Source organism: Pelodiscus sinensis, chromosome 6, assembly GCF_052426305.1.
Source record: "Pelodiscus sinensis isolate ZL-2025 chromosome 6, ASM5242630v1, whole genome shotgun sequence".
NCBI classification, from domain to species: Eukaryota; Metazoa; Chordata; order Testudines; family Trionychidae; genus Pelodiscus; species Pelodiscus sinensis.
Window position 1 is genome coordinate 1,178,139 of NC_143057.1, and position 19,094 is coordinate 1,197,232.

Genomic DNA, 19,094 nt, shown 5'->3' on the forward strand with positions numbered 1-19,094 from the left:
GGGGACCCCCAAAGCGCCGTCACACTCATGCATAAGCATTATGACAGTCTTTAATATCATGATTACCACATGCTATTTTTCCCATAAGACCCTCTGCCTCACTCAGAGCGCAGGACGGACAATCCTCACTGAATGTGTAATCATTTCATATTGTTTATGTATGTGCCCTTGTGGTCCCAGGCTTTTGCCCATTCCCCTCATGATGATCCTCTCTGTCTTGTTCTAGTTATTTTCTCCATGCCTAGCCAATCTGCCTTCTCCTCCAGCCTTGCCATCCAAATCCTAGCCCCTCGCCCCCACTATCGGATACTTTGTCCAGCCAGTCTCCATTCCTCCTTTCTAGATCCTCAGACAGTAAGTTTCTCTGTCCTCCATCCAAGTCCTGGCCTCCAATTGTCTTCCCACCTCCTCCTGGCCCCTCATGCCCATTCCAGTCTCCTTGTCCATCCATGCATCTCTTGTGTCAGCCTCCTTATCTTGGCAATTCGGTTTATCTTTCCAGTTCCCCTCACTCCAGTCCCAGGCTTACCAGATTCCATCCTAACCTATTGCTTTGCCTTGCACTCTAGTCTAGCCTTCTCCAACTGAGGACAGGCAGCTGACTCCTCCCAACTTCCTGGGCTCCAGCAAGCAGTCACTGAAAACAGGATAAAAAACTCCCTGATCTTGGCTCTGGTGCACAGCTCCAGGCCAGCCCAGAGCAGTGGTTACAGAGAAAGAGTCAGATGTGTCCCTGTAGCCCTGGACCAAAGCATGGCCAGTCACCCTGTGGGGATAGGGTATTCAGTCTCTGGTCAGTCCTAGAAGTTGTGATGGGCTGGAGCACGCTCACCGTGGATAGAATCTGAGATTTTATCTAACTTCTAAAAAGGCTGACCACGTGAACATTTTTTCAATGGATTGTAACTTTACCAAGTGTGGGCAGATTGTTATGGTAAGAACAGAAGACAACCCCTTGCCCAAAGTCAAGTTCCTGACCCAAACACAATGGCATACAACTTTTCAAAAACGGTTTATATTTATTTTAAACACTGACAAGACAATTTGTTTTCCCCTGACATTCCTGGAAACAACTCAACTGTTAGGGTTAAAAAGAAAATCCAACACACCACCACAAACAAAAAGCCTGGCGTGAGGCAGACACCCAGCATAGGAAATTCCAACTTTAATGGTTCGTTTTGGCAAAGTTGTGAGCAACTGAAAACAATGTCTTATGTGATCTCCCAGGCAACTTCAACAGATGGTGATAGCAGTCTTGCCTACAAAAATGCTACAGCTGACATGACAATCTCCGGGTGCACTTTACAAACAGCAGAGCCTACACAAGTTCACTATGTGGCTCTCTGCATGGACCTTAAAGCAAGAGTCGGGATTAGATAGTTTCACTCTTCAGAGAGTGAAACCCTAATTGCTGATAGTTTCTCTGTTTCCCTGACACACACAACTTGCATAAGCAACCTGAATTGATAAATTCTTGTGGGTTTTGAGTAAGATTAAGCTGCCATACAGATATGTATGGTTAATGTTTACGCCTTAGCAGAAAGTAGCATACAACTCATTTTGCTTGATGTTAATGCTTAATTATAAACTAACCAAATTATACATGGAGGATTATCAAAGTAATCAAAGCTATTCTGAGGCTAAGTCCCACCACAATGATGGGCCGAGGATATTCTCTGTATCATCATCTGATGACCCAGTTCAGCAATAAACATGACATAAAGAGAAGTGATGGTGCAGCAGTTATTTTAGCCAAGTTGGATTTTAGATAGCCAAAGAATAGCTGAAAACCAATATATAATGCTAGTCCAGCAAAAACAGCAAAGAACCCTCATTTGAATTCATCCAGATCTGGCCATGCAGTTGCTGGATTCAAGTGCACAAAAACTAAACCAAAAAAGGCATTGTACTGCATTAAAAACATATCAGCTTTTAACAGTTAGCTTTTCCTTTTCAAATGGTTCATTTGAATTCTCAGCTTTCAGAGCCAGTTCAAGCCACAGCATTCAAGCAAAAACACCATTAGTCTCTAGCTGTCTGACAGTGACCCCAAAAGATGAACTAGCATTGTTTCCTATGAAGAAGGTTGTAAGTCAATTTTCATGCTAGTTTAGCAGAAGACTCAAAATTGTGGTAGATACATGCACATTTCATGTGGTGGTTTTGTAACAGCAGAATGAAAGAATGGAAAACTGAAAAGGTTGACTTTTTTCAGTTATATGCTCTTATTACAATTTTAAAATCTATTTCTATGCTCATACTGCAGTGCACTTTCATAGACTAACAGTATGTACTGACAATATCATGGAGCAATTACTAGGATAATACTGTAATTTCTGATTGACAGACGCTCCCATTTTTATTTGCAATCTTCCCAGCCACGCTTCTAAGTACTGAAGTAAAACTGATATTTCTATAGTGCAACAGCTTCTACATATATATGGGTTCTTCAAATACAGCTATCAGTTATCATCCTATACAGAGATTAAAGATACACATTTAAAATTCCAGCACTAATTTATTGCCTAATTTCCAGAGGTACCAATTTCAAGAGGTGATATGAGTCATCCATACCTCTGAAAATGTTAAATTTTCACTAATTAGAAATACGCATATGTCCACAAAGTTACCAATATGACCTATCTTCATCTTAGTGCTATATTTCCATTGTGTCCCCAAAGTGTTAAATACAAACAAACAATCTACTCTTTACTCTTGTGCATATTAAAAAAGCTACCTTGAGTAAGCATAATCATTTGAAGTCTAAATGTTTTCACAGCAGCATGCATAGATTAGAGCATAGTTCTAGTTGAGGTCAGAAAAGACATCTGGCAAAGGGAAGAGGACCAAACGAACCTGACTTCTATTTCTAGGCTTTGCCACTGACTCACTAAGTAACCTTGAGCAATTCAGACCGTTTCTCCTCTATAAAATGGGGGTAAATAATACCCCTTCCTATTTTTGTAGTGCACTGAGAGATCTATATATGAAATCAAATATTTTTGTAGTGCACTGAGAGATCTATATATGAAATCTTAAATCTGCACCCTGTATATAATCCTAGCAATATATGTTTACTTTTTGACAATACAACTTCATTCTTCAGAGTACTTTGCTCGCTCCAGCCTTCCTGTTCTAACTCCATCAGAATTATTAACTATGTACCTACTGCTGAATTTTTTACATCTAATTATGCTTAAACAGGACAACAACCAAGCCAGGTTCTCATTCTTAGACTCTCTTTGCAAGGCTGGAAAATAGCAGGATGGAATCCTCTTGTATTTCTTGGCAATTTTAAGCCACACTCCCAAACTATAATTCATTTCCAACACAAAACACGGCATATTAAGATAGTGGCATTGTGAAACAGAGGAGAAAGGTGAACTGCAAGAGTATTCTGGTACAATCTCACTTGGTCAGAATTGTTGCACTTAGATTTATTTTAAAAAGTTTCAGAAATGTAGCCAATTCAACTGTTCCCTGAATGTCCACAATAAGAACTTTCAGCCTGTGGATTTTGTTTTTTGTTCAGCACATTTTATAACTATTATACTATACACACTGACCTGTTAATCATTGTGACATGCCTCTGCATTAGAACCTCTTTGGATAGTCCACTTCCAGGTGCTGGGAGCAAACCATAGTGAGCTGTTTCTATGCTGGGTTTCACAATTCCATAAAAGCTTCCTTTACTTTTTGGCAAGGGGGGTGTAGGCCTTCTGCTCCCTTCTGGTGTGGCCCTTAATCCTGGCTGTCTCAAAGTTGCTTTTGGCTTTCCTATAACATGGGCAGATATATAAAAACCAGAAAAGGGTGTTATAATCTCAATCGGAAAAGTTCCCTCACCCAAGCCTATGCTTTACCAATGGTAAAAATATATCTCTACAGAAATTAAGCTTTTAATGCTCATTTTTTAAAACTTTTTAAATCTCATGCCTAACATGTTCATTCATAGTCACAATCTTTGAGCAATCAAGATCCAGCAAAACCACCATAACAGATATCCCTCATCCAAAAGCAGAGCAAGATTAGTTAGGTAGTTAATAGGGAAATAAATGATGTGCTGTATTTTGGTGAGAAGTCAAACCAATTCCAGGCTAACATTTTTGTGGAATGTGGGCTACCATATATCATTACAGCCAGCATGGCTATGGATTCAGCGGTAGCAGGTTTAAGCAAACCATTTCCTCAGACAATATGTAACTGCTGGCTTCAAGAAAATGCTCTTGAACCTTTGTATCTGTTAAAAAAGATTCTTTCCTCTAAAAACGATTTAACAACATTACGTGCTACCCATAAAACATAATTTTTACTGAAACGTCTCATTTTACTCCATTTTGAGACCATGTCAGCTTTTGGAGGGAGGAAAGATTCCTAAGACCTTTCAAAGTGCTATTCTACTGCAGTACTGCTGGCAATGCTCCTCTTAATGTAACCTACTATGCCATTAGCCTTCTTGGCTACAAGGGCGCACTGTTGACTCATATCCAGCTTCTCATCCACTGTAATCCCCAGGTCACTTTCTGCAGAACTGCTACTTAGCTGGTTGGTTCCCAGCCAGTAACAATGCTTGGGATTCTTCCGTCCCAAGTGCAAGACTCTGCACTTGTCCTTGTTGAACCTCATCAGATTTCTTGCGGCCCAATCCTCCAATTTGTCTAAGTCACTCTGGACCCTATCTCTGCCGTCCAGTGTATCTACCTCTCCCCCCAGCTTAGTGTCATCTGCAAACTTGCTGAGGGTGCAATCCAACCCCTCGTCCAGGTCATTAATAAAGATATTGAACAAAAATGGTCCTAGAACCGAATCTTGGGGCACTCCACTAGAAACTGACCGGCATCCTGACATTGAGCCGTTGATCACTACCCGCTGGGCCCAGCCTTCTAGCCATCTTTCTATCCATCTTACCGTCCATTTATCCAATCCACATTCCCTTAACTTTCTGGCAAGGATATTGTGGGAGACCATATCAAAAGCCTTGCTAAAGTCAAGGTGTATCACATCCACTGACTTTCCCATGTTCACAGAGCCAGTTACCTCATCATAGAAGCTAATCAGATGTGTCAGGCAAGACTTGCCCTTTGTGAATCCATGCTGACTATTCCTAATCACTTTCCTTCCTTCCAAGTACCTCAAAATAGATTCTTTAAGGATCCCTTCCATGATTTTAAAGTCACATCTTCATAGTTTTATTATTGCTATTAACATTTAAGTATAATTAAATAATTATTCAAAACCCAATTACTGCATTATTTTTCATCTACATGCTTCAAATGCTACTAGTCTATAGGTCGTGAAAGCTTTAGAGATTGAATGAAATGATGGGGACTAATCATTCAAGAGAGATCTTGGAGTCTTTGTGGATAGTTCTCTGAAAACGTCCACTCAATGTGCAGCGACAGTCAAAAAATCCTAACATTCTGTTTGCCTCATTAAGAAAAGGATAGGGAACATGACAGAAAATGTCTTATAGCCTCTATGTAAATCCATTGTATGTCTACATCTTGAATATTGCATGCAGATGTAGTCACCTCATCCAAAAAAGATATATTGGCATTGGAAAACAGTTCAAAAAAGGGCAACAGAAATGATTATGGGTATGGAACACCTGGCCTAGGAGGCGCTATTAAGACGACTGGGGACTGTTCAGCTTGGAAAAGAGACAACTAAGTAGGGAATATGACAGATCTATAAAATCACAACTAGTGTGGAGAAAATGAATGAAGAGTTAATTTACTCCTTCCCATAACACAAGAACTAAAAAAAAAAAAAAAAACAACCTGGTAAGTTCCCAGAGGATAGATCCATAATGATTATTAGCAGGGCTCGCCAGCCGCACGGTTCTGCGAGTTGTGCATGTGCAGCTCGCGCAGCGCCGGCTGCGCCAGCTTGTAATCTACTCGCCACGGACGAGTAGGTTACACGATTTGTTGAGCCCTGGTTATTAGCCAGGATGGGCAGGGATGGTGTCCCTAGCCTGTCAGAAGCTGGGATTGGATGAAATCACTTGATTCCCTGTTCTGTTCATTCTCTCTGGAGCACCTGGTATTGGCCACTGTTGGCAGACAGGACACTGGGCTAGATGGACCTTTGGTCTGACCCAGTGTGGCCGTTCTTATGTTCTCTCCCCCCCCCCACCTTTATCCTAATATTTGAGGTAGCAAATGGTTAATTCTACTTCTCTAGATCTTTTGGCTCACAGGCATTACAGCTCCTTGGCACAAGGCTGGCAGAAGAACCCTAACTCTTTAGGTACCCCTAATAGCTGCTGCATGACAGCTTCTGAACATCCCAGCCAGCACACCTTCCATTGATTAGGGATGTGTGACATAGTGGGGGTACTTGCTGGGCTGTGGTGACCTCTGCTGTCTGGAGCAAGACCCAGCAGGGAAAACCTCATTATGCAAAGGTGACTCAAAAACATGTCTGACCTGCGGCCCCCCATGGGGAGAAACAAAGGGAGGTGGAATGCTGCCCTGGCTGTGGGCAGGGCTGGAAGAAGGGGAGTTAGTTCCTGGCTGGAAGGCAGGGAAGAAGGAGCTGGGGAGGGGGCTGGGACTCCCCTATCTCAAGGGGGCACTGAGGCCTCTTAGCCCCAGTTCCTGTAACCAGATTACATCTGTGCTGCGCTGTGCTGGAGGAACAATAAACAACCTCCATTCTACTGGCTGGTGAAGTCTGTTCATGCCATTTCGGGGTGCAGGAGATGGGAAAATCCCGACGCGTCGTCACAGGATGTTAAAACTGTTAATTGTTTAAATGAAAGCACTTAACCAGTTAACCATTTTACCGTAAGTGCAGCCGCCTGGCTCACTACCCAGCTCCAATGCAGTCAGGGGTCCCATCAGCCTGGTGCGGCTGGTTGCCACTGGAGTTCACTGGCCAGGACAAGTTAACTGCTAAGCATACTGAAAGTCTAAGAGGGGTAGCAGTGTTAGTCTGTAACTTTAAAAAACAAGAAGTGGTCCTGTAGCACCTTAGAGACTAACAAATTATATATAACAACTCACTTCCACACATCTGAAGTGCATTGGGCCCATGAAACTATATATGTATTTTTTTTTTTAGTCTCTAACATGCTACAAGACCACTTTTTTGGGGGTAAACTTTATGTTTACCAGTTAATTATTTGATATCCCTCTCACTGACTAGAATAAAAGCTCCCAAAAATAAATTCAAGTTCATGAATGCTAGCCCAAAAGTTGCATTTCAAGTACAAGAAAAACCTCCCAACTACTGGGACACATACAAGCAAACTGAACATCCTACAAGATTGTATCTTCAGTGATGCAATTACAAAGCAAACTATTTTCCTACCTCTAAGGCCCGCTATAAAGGATTCACTCTCAGGATACAAAGCTTGAATGATGTCTTCAGGGGAAGTGAAAACAACAGAAGGGACTCTCAAGGACAGAAGGGTCTCTCTCGATCATCTAGTCTGATTTCCTGTAATAGATCCATAACCTCTGGCTAAGTTGCTGAAGTCCTCCAGTCATGATTTAAGGACTTCAAGTTCCCAAGAATCCACCATTTGCTCTAGTTCAAACCAGCAAATGGCCTGCACCCCATGCTGCAAGGAGAGCAAAATAAACCTTGGCATCTTGGCGAACCTGAGCTGGAGTGAAATTCCTGCCTGTCCCCACACCAGTTAGATTTAGAGCCTGCACATGTCAGTGAGGTCCACTAGCCAGACATCTGGGAAAGAATTTACTAAAAATGTAAAATCTAGTTCTATGCTCACACTGCAATGCCAAGGGAAACACTTTCATGGACTATAGTAGTATCTTGGAGCCCTCCCTATCTAGTGTCCAATCTCCAGCCTATGAAGATATTTGCTATCAGCAGCAGCAAGATGGGCTGCATGCCACTGTGGGCACTCTTATACTAGCGGCAGGTTTTTAACTGCCTTTTAGACATACTCAAAGACAACTATCCTTCAATTGTTTCAGTTACATCACAGCACATTCGTAAGCAAAAGCATTGTTTTCCTATTAACTTCATGTACATTCTTATATACTTCCTCAAAGTACTGGTAAGCACAAATATCTTTCAGAACAGTTTCCTTCGAATGTGAATTGATTAAGAGTGCACACAATTCATTGTAATCAGGAGGTTTAGAAGGGTAAGGCTCTGCCACAACACACGACATTTTTAATGACCAGTATATCATATGGCTGTTTCCAGTTTATCAGCTCTTACCAACTAACGTGAATGGAGCAGTGTTCTTTAACCTCATCTGGCAGTTCACCTGTCGTCCCATTTTTCTTTTTGAACTTCTCTGGCGAGCTACCAGTTGAGCAATTCGCACAGTCTCAGCGCAAGCAACAGCATGGCAAGTCATCTGCTCCGGTGTGGGAGGGGGGGAGAAAATGGGTATAAGGGAAATCAGGTTCAAAGATCTCTGCATTCTATGAAAGAAGTGTATTTCTTACATTTACTTAAACTCATTACCTTTAAATTGTACAAATGCTAACATTTATAGAAAGACTACAATGAGCTTTTTTTTCATGCCCAAGAATCACTGCCTCTCCTTCCATGACCTGCCTTGTGAACTCTGAAAAACCAGCAAACCACTACTGGAAGAGCCCAGGGTCAAGCAGACAGGCACAGAGCCTTTTTACCACAGAGTCCTACACTACAGAATGTCCTACCAAAGGAAACTAGGGTAAGTCCAAACAAACATTGCCAAATTTAAGAGCTGCAGCAAAATTCTTTGCAAATGTGTCTCCTAAATAAGGAAAAGAGATTTTCTAGAGAGCAGAAACTAATGACCAGAGCATGGAAAAGGACTGAAACAGTATGGTCCTCTACGCAGACATTATCCTACTAGTCTGTGTTGTGCTTAAAAGAAGCACCCAGGATCTTTTTCAGGGAGGATAAGGCAACACGCCACATTTATTGAACATACATAGATCAATCCATACTTATATTTTCTCTCTTCTCCTCCTCCTCCTCCTCCCTCCCTCCCCCCCCAAAAGTTGCTCCCTAACTGCACTGGCCAGGTGAGTTGGATGGGGGAGGGGTGGAGCCAGGCTTCTCCCAATCCGGTTCGATGCTCCCATGTTGACAAGACGAAAACCCGGGGTCCCTCTGCAAGACACCCCGCATTCATCCCTCCCATGCAACCAACCAGTCACCACCCTGCCCCTCCCAATGCTCTTCAGAGAGAGCTCCTCCAAGGGCAGGCACTCGCTGTTTGACTCCCAAGGCATCTGTCTGTCCAGTCTTCTTAATGAATTCTCCTCACAGGCACCGTCCTGGATCCGGCTCCCAGACCCTCTCCACCCCTGCAACTGCTGCTGGAGGTGCTCATCCCCCACTCTCCACTCACCTCAACAGGGCAATCAAGGAAAGGGGAGAGCCCAAAAGACATTTGTCTCTTACAAAATCTATATATAAAAAAGGAAAGTTTCTCTCAACACAAAGCCATAGGAGAAATGCCACAGAGACTCCACAACAACACTCAACAAAGATCCATCCAAAAGGACAAGATCCCAACACAAAATCACATGAGAATGATAATACCACAGGGATCTATCCACATCTGTACATCATCTACCCCAATTTGGGTATGTGATAAGTAAGTAGAACCAAAATCTACCTTCAAGACAGAAATTGCTGTATATGGTCTTTTTAGAAGTGAACGTGTCTCCACACACACTCACGCAGTATAAGAAACAATAAAAGAGATTACGGTAATTCAGTGAACGGGGCTACTACCTCCCAAGTGGAGCTCTCATTTCACAAATTGTTACTTTAAATGACCTAGTTTACCCACTGTCACAGTTCAGGTCAACGGCACCTGAATTTCTACTTCCTTGGTTTACCAAAAGCAATTATTCTTGGCTTCTGGATCCTCAGCCATCCCTTCTCTTGGGCAGAGATCTACCTCTCTCCTGCTTCTTGAAAGGGCATTTTCCAGGCTGCACAGTTCCCTCAAACTGTGGTAACATCAGCAAGTCAGACTACCTAAACAGGCAAGTAGTTGCACGTGGCCTGCTCGGCAAAGGTTTATGAACTGTATAGTCACCTAGCTACCACGGTGCTCTAAGCAAGCACGTTGATTCTTAAGGTGAAAACATTCCAAAGAAGCATTACAAATAATCAGTGTTCTATATGCATGCTAAAAGCTTACCAGAGGTCACGCATCAAGTCTGATGAAGCCTCTGCAGGTCAAAGTCCTCCCAACCCCTACCAGAAAGGATTAGGCCCCCTCATTGACAGATAATCCTGTCCATTTGTTGGATCAAAAAGAAGGTCCTGAATCAGTTTAAACTCAAGTTATTTACTCAAAAGTCCTTTCTTTGTTGGTCTCTGGAAAAATCCAGCCCAAACCAGTATACATGAATTTCTCCAGGTGTTGATACCTTTCTAGAAATGTTGCATCCTAAGTGAATTTGCCTAATTATATCCCTGTTCTTAGTTTCTGAACAGTGGTGGTCTTCCTTCCCCATGCAGGTCAACCCACAATGGCCAAGATGAATACAGTAAAATTAGTCCTAAAGATTTTGCTGGAAACTATTATATTTGTCCCAAACACACATTGTCTCAGAACAAGACTAAGCCACATAATAGATTAAGACACCGACGTTTCCACTATTGCTACCAATGGTAGGAAACACTATTGCTAAACCAAGACTGCGAGATCTCCCTAAAATCATCAGTACAAAGTTAGTCCCACAAACCTTAAAATGAATTCCAAAACCACTTTAACAAGCATCTTGAGAAAAGCTCCCGATTGTATAATTTGTTACAATTCTCATGCCATGGTTATGAAGCTCTTCTTACCTCACCCATTTTATTAATTTCTATTTTGACAACTCCTGGAACTGTCTTCAGGTATCCTTCCAAAGTAGAGTGTCCTAGCTGTTTGAAAGGAATCCAGTCCCCAGTCAAGGATTTGTACTCCCCCTGCAGTCGTGGCAAAGGTATTCCATTTTTATTGGACTGGAGTACAGCTCGAAGCATCTTTGCAACTAGGTCAGCTTCTGGCATCTTTATCTGTAACCAAAAGTGAAAGCTCAAGTGCCAACCATGTCCCCTCTTCCCTTTCCCATCCTACAACCCAAGAAAAGTATTCTTGGGCATTCCTGCATCCTCCTCCCCCTGCAGTTATTTGAAAGGTTGATTAGAGGGAAAGAGAGGAGACTTCTTGGCAGGATGTCACCTAGGCAGTACCCTAACATCTTTTCATTAGCCACCACCTACTAAACACCTGGTAAAATTTTACCTAAGCTAGGCTTTTAGCAATTACAGGCTTCAAGATGTTTAGTATAGTCTAGCTCAGCTCCCTTAGACAGCAAGCAGGGGGTACATATTAGTCTTTGCTTTAGTGGAGGGCAGGGAATAGAGTGTGAAGTTGTCCATTAATGCTCACCAAAGCCTGCAGTAGGACCCCCCTCAAAGGTAGATCTATGTGGATTTTACGGAGACATTAATTAACTGAGATCACAAGGATTACAATGCATTACGCTCTTCAGGTTAAAGACATAGGGGCTGTGTCTACACTGGCATGAATTTCCGGAAATGCTTAAAATGGAATACTATTCCGTTTTCAGTTTTTCCGGAAAAGGAGCGTCTACATTGGCAGCCTGCTTTTCCGGAAAAGCCCTTTTTCCGGAAAAGCGTCTGTGGCCAATGTAGACGCGCTTTTCCGGAAAAGAGCCCCGATCGCCATTTTCGTGATTGGGACTTTTTTGCGGAAAAGACTACTGGGCTGTCTACACTGGCCCTTTTCCGGAACAGTGTTCCGGAATAAGGACTTATGCCCGAGCGGGAGCAGAATAGTTTTTCCGGAATAGCGGCTGATTTTGTACAGTAGAGCGTCGTTGCTTTTCCGGAAATTCAAGGGCCAGTGTAGACAGCTCGCAGCTTATTCCGGAAAAGCGGCTGATTTTCCGGAATAAGTGGCCCAGTGTAGACACAGCCAGAGAGTTTAAACTCTTAAACATGCCTTTGTCAGAAAAGGGTCTTAGATTTTACTGTTCACATCACACAATTTCTTTTCTAAATGATACAAAATGAAAATATCAGTTTAGGAAGAGGTTTAATGTTTGCTGTTCCTATGAAAATCTAGAGTTGTACTGTACTGAGAGCCATGTAATATATTGTGTAATTAGCATCATTGACATAGGGTTGCTGTATTCTATTTGTTAAAGAGGAAGAACACCTCTCATGGTTTGCTGCACTAGCAGATTTTGCTTCCCAAATTTCTTGGGGCAATAAAAAGATGCCATGTACATACTGTCACAGCTCCTGGGGAGGAAGAGATAGTCAGGAAGAGCTGGACCCAGACAGCTAGACACCAACTGAGGAGATTTAACACTTTAGAGAGTAAAGTGCAAGCGGGCAACAAACCAAGACATTTAGGACAGGTCTACACCACAGAGAAGATAGAACTGCTGCTGTCAATCTTCCAGGGTTCAAATTAGCAGGTCTAGTTAAGACAGCTCATTTGAAGTGAGAGAGGCACTCCGGTCGATGCCGGTAGTCCCGCTGCCACGAGGCGTAACGGAAACCGAAGGAAGAGTGTTCTCCCTGCAACTTCCTGCGGTATGGACAGCGCCAAAAACCCAGCTAAGCGACTTCGACTTCAGCTAGGCAATTCATGTAGCTGAAAGGGTGCATCTTAAGTCAACCTTGTATCCGTGGTGACTGCAGCTTCCCCACAGGAGCCCCACGGGAGGGGGGGTACCCTTCCCCTCCCCCACAGACCGCCCCCCAGACTGCCCAGCCCCCCGGGGGGGAAGGGGGCGAGCTCCCCCCCCAGACTGCCCAGCCCCCCGGGGGGGAGGGGGCGAGCTCCCCCCCCCCAGACTGCCCAGCCCCCCGGGGGGGGGAGGGGGCGAGCTCCCCCCCCCCAGACTGCCCAGCCCCCCCGGGGGGGGAGGGGGCGAGCTCCCCCCCCCCAGACTGCCCAGCCCCCCCGGGGGAGGAGGGGGCGAGCTCCCCCCCCAGACTGCCCAGCCCCCCCGGGGGAGGAGGGGGCGAGCTCCCCCCCCAGACTGCCCAGCCCCCCCGGGGGAAGAGGGGGCGAGCTCCCCCCCCAGACTGCCCAGCCCCCCCGGGGGAGGAGGGGGCGAGCTCCCCCCCCCACACTGCCCAGCCCCCCCGGGGGAGGAGGGGGCGAGCCCCCCCCCCCCACACTGCCCAGCCCCCCCGGGGGGGAAGGGGGCGAGCTCCCCCCCCCCACACTGCCCAGCCCCCCCGGGGGGGAGGGGGCGAGCCCCCCCCCCCCCAGACTGCCCAGCCCCCCGGGGGGGAAGGGGGCGAGCCCCCCCCACACTGCCCAGCCCCCCCGGGGGAGGAGGGGGCGAGCTCCCCCCCCCAGACTGCCCAGCCCCCCGGGGGGGAGGGGGCTCCCCCCCCCTGCCCAGCCCCCCCGGGGGAGGAGGGGGCGAGCTCCCCCCCCAGACTGCCCAGCCCCCCGGGGGGGAAGGGGGCGAGCTCCCCCCCACACTGCCCAGCCCCCCCGGGGGAGGAGGGGGCGAGCTCCCCCCCCCCAGACTGCCCAGCCCCCCCGGGGGGGGAAGGGGGCGAGCCCCCCCCACACTGCCCAGCCCCCCGGGGGGGAAGGGGGCGAGCCCCCCCCACACTGCCCAGCCCCGCGGGGGGGAAGGGGGCGAGCCCCCCCCCCACACTGCCCAGCCCCCCGGGGGGGAAGGGCGAGCCCCCCCCAGACTGCCCAGCCCCCCGGGGGGGAGGGGCGAGCCCCCCCCAGACTGCCCAGCCCCCCCGGGGGGGAGGGGCGAGCCCCCCCCAGACTGCCCAGCCCCCCGGGGGGGAGGGGCGAGCCCGGGACTCACCAGCCGGCCCCGCACGGGGCTCGCTGCAGCTGCGGGCGCCTCAGGCGCGGCGCCGCGCCCCCTCCCCGCCTTTTAACGCCGCGCGCGCCCCGCTCCTGCGCATGCGTGTCCGGCCCCGCCCCGCCCCACGTGACCGGACCCGCCCGAGCCTGGCGCGCGGCCTCGCCCCTCCCCGCCGGACAGGAATGGAAAGTGAAAGTGGGGGGCGGGGCGGGAGCAGAGAGCGGGGGGGGGCTGCGCTGGGGGGCGGGGCAGGATCAGAGAGGTGGGGGCTGTGCTGTGGGGCGGGGTGGGAGCAGAGAGCCGGGGGGGGCTGTGCTGGGGGGGGCAGGGGGGGCAGAGAGTTGGGGGGGGCTGCGCTGGGGGGCGGGAGCAGAGAGGTGGGGGGCTGCGCTGGGGGGTGGGGCAGGAGCAGAGAGCTGGGGGGCTGGGCTGGGGGGGCAGGGAGTTGGGGGGGGCTGCGCTGGGGGGCAGGGCGGGAGCAGAGAGGTGGGGGGCTGTGCTGTGGGGCGGGGTGGGAGCAGAGAGGTGGGGGCTGTGCTGTGGGGCGGGGTGGGAGCAGAGAGGCAGGGGGGCTGCCCCACTGCTGCCCGCCCCACAGGGTCTGTCCCTGCCTGTGCCCGGGGCGAGCCCGGCGAGGGGGCTGGGATGCATGGCCTCCCAGGCAGAGGCGTGTGGTGCACCCGGTCCGTAGCGCCCAGGCGGCTCGCTCCTGGGAGCTCGCTCCGCTCAGCGCCTTCCCTCTGCAGAGCTGCACCAGCCCTGCCCTGGCTTCTGCACACCAGCCCGGGGGCTCCCACCTGCTCCTCAGCCGCCAGCCTTTCCTGTCGCCTTGGCAGTGCCGCTTGGCCTAGTCACAGTCCCCTGGGTGCTGAGGCGGCTCCGCCACTGCAGAGCTCCTGTCAGCAGGCTGGCATCCTTCCTTGCCCCCGTCTAAAGTCGCCGCATCCCCCCTTCTGTCATTTGACTGCATTAAAATACTTGTTCGCAGCAGTCCGTCTTGCCTAAAACCCGGAGTGCTCTGCATAACTGCCCTGCCCTGCGCTTTATTTCCCTCTTCAGCAATTGCAGTGTCATTTGGAAACTTGAGAACTGATTTCTTCCAGCGCGTTAATAGCATTGCTTACAATAAAAATCATGAACACTGACAACTCTGTTTTAAGTATCAGAGGGGTAGCCGTGTTAGTCTGAATCTGCAAAAGCAGCGAGGAGTCCTGTGGCACCTTAGAGACTAACTGAAGTGTAGGAGCATAAGCTTTCGTGGGCAAAGACCCACTTTGCATGCATGCATCTGACGAAGTGGGTCTTTGCCCACGAAAGCTTATGCTCCTACACTTCAGTTAGTCTCCAAGGTGCCACAGTTCTCCTCGCCAACTCTTTTTTAAGTATCCTTGGAATATATTAGCAATATATTATGACAGTTCTTGTCACTTTTTTTTTAGACAGGTGTAAACTTCCTTTAAAAACAGTGCTGCCACTTAAAAAACTTGTTCTTCGAGACAAAGTGGTGAACTAGTGACCTCAGGATCATTATTGCAATGCAATGGCGCGCGCAAGCGATTATATAAATTGACCAGATTGCAACCAGGAAGTATGAGTTGTTTATTTCAAAGGGATTTCTCTCCTGCAAGGACCTTGCTGCTGAATTGTACAGAGTTACAGAGAGGACAGCGTACACGGAGTTACGGGGAGGACAGCGAAAATTGTCCATTTTCTTTGTTAAAAGAAAGTTTAATCCATGTGGTAAAAATGAAACCGGAAGTTCCCTTTGTTCAACATATCTCAGCTTCTCACCTGAGTTCCACTTCCAAAGTATCAGCCAGTGAGGCTTTGTGGTAACAAACTGAATAAATAATATAGAACACTGTCATCTAGTGGCAAAATGAAGTAATAGCATCCTCTTTTTTTAAACCCTTTGAACTTTTTGGGTACGTCTAAACTACATGCCTCTGTCGGCAGAGGTAGATTTGTTTGTTCAGCAAAGGCAAATGAAGCCGTGATTTAAATGATCGCGGCTTCATTTACATTTACATGGCTGCCGCGGTGAGCCGACAAACAGCTGATCAGCTGTTTGTCGGCTCGCGCACTAGTCTGGACGTTCCCCCTGTCGACATCAAAGCCCTTTGTCGGCAGCCCCGGTAAACCTCATCCCACAAGGAATAACGGGGCTGCCGACAAAGGGCTTTGATGTCGACAGGGGGAACGTCCAGACTAGCGCGCGAGCCGACAAACAGCTGATCAGCTGTTTGTTGGCTCAGCACGGCAGCCATGTAAATGTAAATGAAGCCGCGATCATTTAAATCGCGGCTTCATTTGCCTTTGCCTATGTGTCTAATCTACATGCCTCTGCCGACAGAGGCATGTAGTCTAGACACAGCCTTTCTGTCCTACAGTTTACCATCACCCTCTGGTTTGCTTGCTTCTAGCTACAAACCTTAGGCCTACTTCACAGCACGTTTGTTAGCAGTTTTATTCTTTTCTCCATACCAATACGGTACAATGTTGTTTTTATATACCTGTTTTATGCAAAGGATTAGCGAGAGGATTAATAACAAGAGAAAAATGTACAGGGGTGGGTACAGTGGCAGAAAGGGAAAACAACAGATTACATAAGAACGGCCAGACTGGATCAGACCAACGGTCCATGCAGACCAGTGTCCTGTCTGCTGACACTGCCAGGTGCCCCAGAGGGAGGAACACAACAGGGAATCAGCAAGCGATCCCTCCCCTGTCACCCATTCCCAGCCTCTGATAGAGGCTAGGGACACCAGCCTGACAATAGCCATTGATGGATCTAACCTTCATGAATGTATCTAGTTCTTTCTTGAACCCCATTAAAGTCTTGGTTTTCACAAACTCCTCCGGCAAGGAGTTCCACAGGTCAACAGCATGATGTGTGAAGAACAGCTTCCTTTTGTTTGTTTTATACCTGCTAGCTGTTAATTTCATGTGGTGACCCCTAGTTCTTGTGGCAGGATTGGGGAATCTTTTTTGGATTGGGGGCCACTGACCCACAAAAAAATCAGTCAGGGGCTGCACACAAGTAAGAAGCAGAAAAAAAAAACCCTCATAGTGGCCTCCAACTGAGAAGGAGAAAGACATTCCCCTTGCACACCAGCACACAGGGAGCCCAGCCTAGTAGATTCTGTGCTCTCCAGCCCCCAGGGGAAAAGCAGGGGGGCTGGAGCGCCAGCATGGGCGTCTCAATGCTGGGGGGAGCCCTGAGCCTCAGGGGCTAGATCCAGGAAGCCAAAGGCTGAATCCGGCCCCTGGGCCTGACATTCCCCACCCCTGTATTATGGGAACAAGTAAGTCGCTTTTCCCTATTCACTTTCTCCACCCCACTCATGATTTTATAGACCTCTGTCACATCCCCCCTCAGTCTCCTCTTTTCTAAACTGAAAACTCCCAGTCTCTTTAATCTCTCCTCATATGGGACCTGTTCCAAACTCCTCCTCATTTTTGTTGCCCTTTTCTCAACATTTTCCAATGCCAATATGTCTTTTCTTTTAGATGAGGCGACTGCATCTCTATGCAGTATTCAAGATGTGAGCCTTTTTTAATGATTCCTAACATCCTGTTTGCTTTTTTGACTGCCGCTGCACACTGCGTGGATGTCTTCAGAGAACTATCCACAATGACTCCAAGATATTTCTCTTGAGTAGTTGTAGCTAAATTAGCCCCCATCACATTGTACGTATAGTTGGGGTTATTTTTCCCAATGTGCATTACTTTACACTTATCCACATTCAACTTCATTTGCTATTTTGTTGCCCAGTCACTTAGTTTGGTGAGATCTTTTTCCAGCTCTTCACAGTCTGCTTTGGTCTTAACTATCTTGAGCAGTTTATCTGCAAATTTTGCCACCTCACTGCTTACCCCTTTCTCCAGATTGTTTAGATTGGGATTGATAACTTGATAATGTGTGTGGCAGGTTTTAGGGCAAGTTTTTATTTAACAAACTGTAATTTCTAAAGAAAGCATAGTACTAATGGCTCTGTAATCGAGCCTGGGCTGTATTTCTGTATCTGCAACTGGTTTCTCTGTCTGCGCCTTGTCTGTGCTCCAAAGCCAATTAGTCTTTGTTGGGAAGAGACATTTTTGTTTTTTAGTTGCCTTAAATAGTGCAAATAGCAATGCTATATCATTGCAAATTAGTTATCTAATGTCACTACTATGCATTTCATCCACAAACTGCACTTCATGAAATAAAGTCTGCTGATTTAAAATGCTCATGCTCAGAGGGGGGTATACTGGTGTGGAAGCTGGCCGATTTGTGCGGGGTCCTGTTATTTTCTAGAACCTGGACTCTCCATTACTACATGACAGAACTGCTGCTTTAATGTCTCTTTTTTAGAAGTTTCTACATGCCTTTGGGTCTCTCTCTCCTCCCTTTTTAGACACACTATTGGAAATATGCCTGCCAGAGCTAGGTTCTGGTACCGCCCACGATGGATAGCCCTTTAGATCAGCAATCGACTCAGGACAGGGTGAAGGCCCCTTTCCGTGTCCCGTTCTTTCCTCGCTGTGGTTCATGTTTAGCTAGAACGGCAGCAACCCTCAGACCCTTTTCCGCCGTATCAGAGGCGACAGGAGCTCTCCTGGGAGACGTGTAGTGAATGAAACCATGTCGTGAGCAGCACTGGCCGGGGTGGGCTAGCTACACTGCTTGCTACCTCTTGTTGGGAGAAGCAATCACGGGGAAGGCTCCAGCGTGCAACATTCTGCCTTTGCAGACTGGCCGTCTCGTGGCTTTGCAGCATCTGTAGCCGCTTCATTAGGAGAGTAGCTCCGTCCCCAGACGCAAAGGCTCTGGTGTTCAGTTCCTAAGAGGCGCTAGGTCTCAGAAGTCACTTCCCACCCGCCAGGTCACATTGTGTGAAGTTCATCAGCACGTCGCCCTGGGGATGGCTAGTTAACTAGGGAGTCAGGCCCAGCATTCCCAGCCAAAGCTGAACCCCCAAACGCCATAATCGGTGTTTGGAAGTGCAAGCACGCAGGGCTCCTCGCAAGTGAAAAGCACAACCGTTTCCTTGCTTCATTCGCTGTCTTGCTGCTCCACACCTTCGAATGCCAGCCCCTCCTGGGGGAGGGAAGGGCCTGGGACCGTGTCGGGTGCACTCCAGCCGTGCTGCTCCTGGACTGCCGCTAGCCATGCTGTCTGCTCCCGAGACAGGACAAGGGTTCTGGCGTAGCTGACGGGTTCAGCAGCTCACAATGTATTTACTTGTTGCTCCTGGCCCCTGCCTTTGGGGAAGAGGCTTGTGCTTCTCTTACCTTAGAAAATAA

General features: G+C 47.7%; 1 protein-coding gene across 3 annotated transcripts in view; it reads right to left on the bottom strand.

Moving 5' to 3' along the window:
* Positions 1-13,941, bottom strand: part of TDRD7 (tudor domain containing 7) — a 54,042-nt gene extending 40,101 nt beyond the window's left edge. For 2 of the 3 annotated variants that reach the window (XM_089779124.1, XM_089779123.1), the window contains exons 1-4: positions 13,806-13,941; positions 10,789-11,001; positions 8,200-8,341; positions 3,567-3,777 (exon numbers count right to left, since the gene is read on the bottom strand). In XM_089779124.1, coding sequence (XP_089635250.1) covers positions 3,567-3,777; positions 8,200-8,341; positions 10,789-10,995 — 560 coding nt within the window. In that variant the 5' untranslated portion in view covers positions 10,996-11,001; positions 13,806-13,941. Of the gene's footprint in view, positions 1-3,566; positions 3,778-8,199; positions 8,342-10,788; positions 11,002-13,805 lie in introns of those variants that run through there. The other variant, XM_025186138.3, reaches the window with a different exon arrangement.
* Between the last annotated feature and the right edge of the window lie 5,153 nt (positions 13,942-19,094).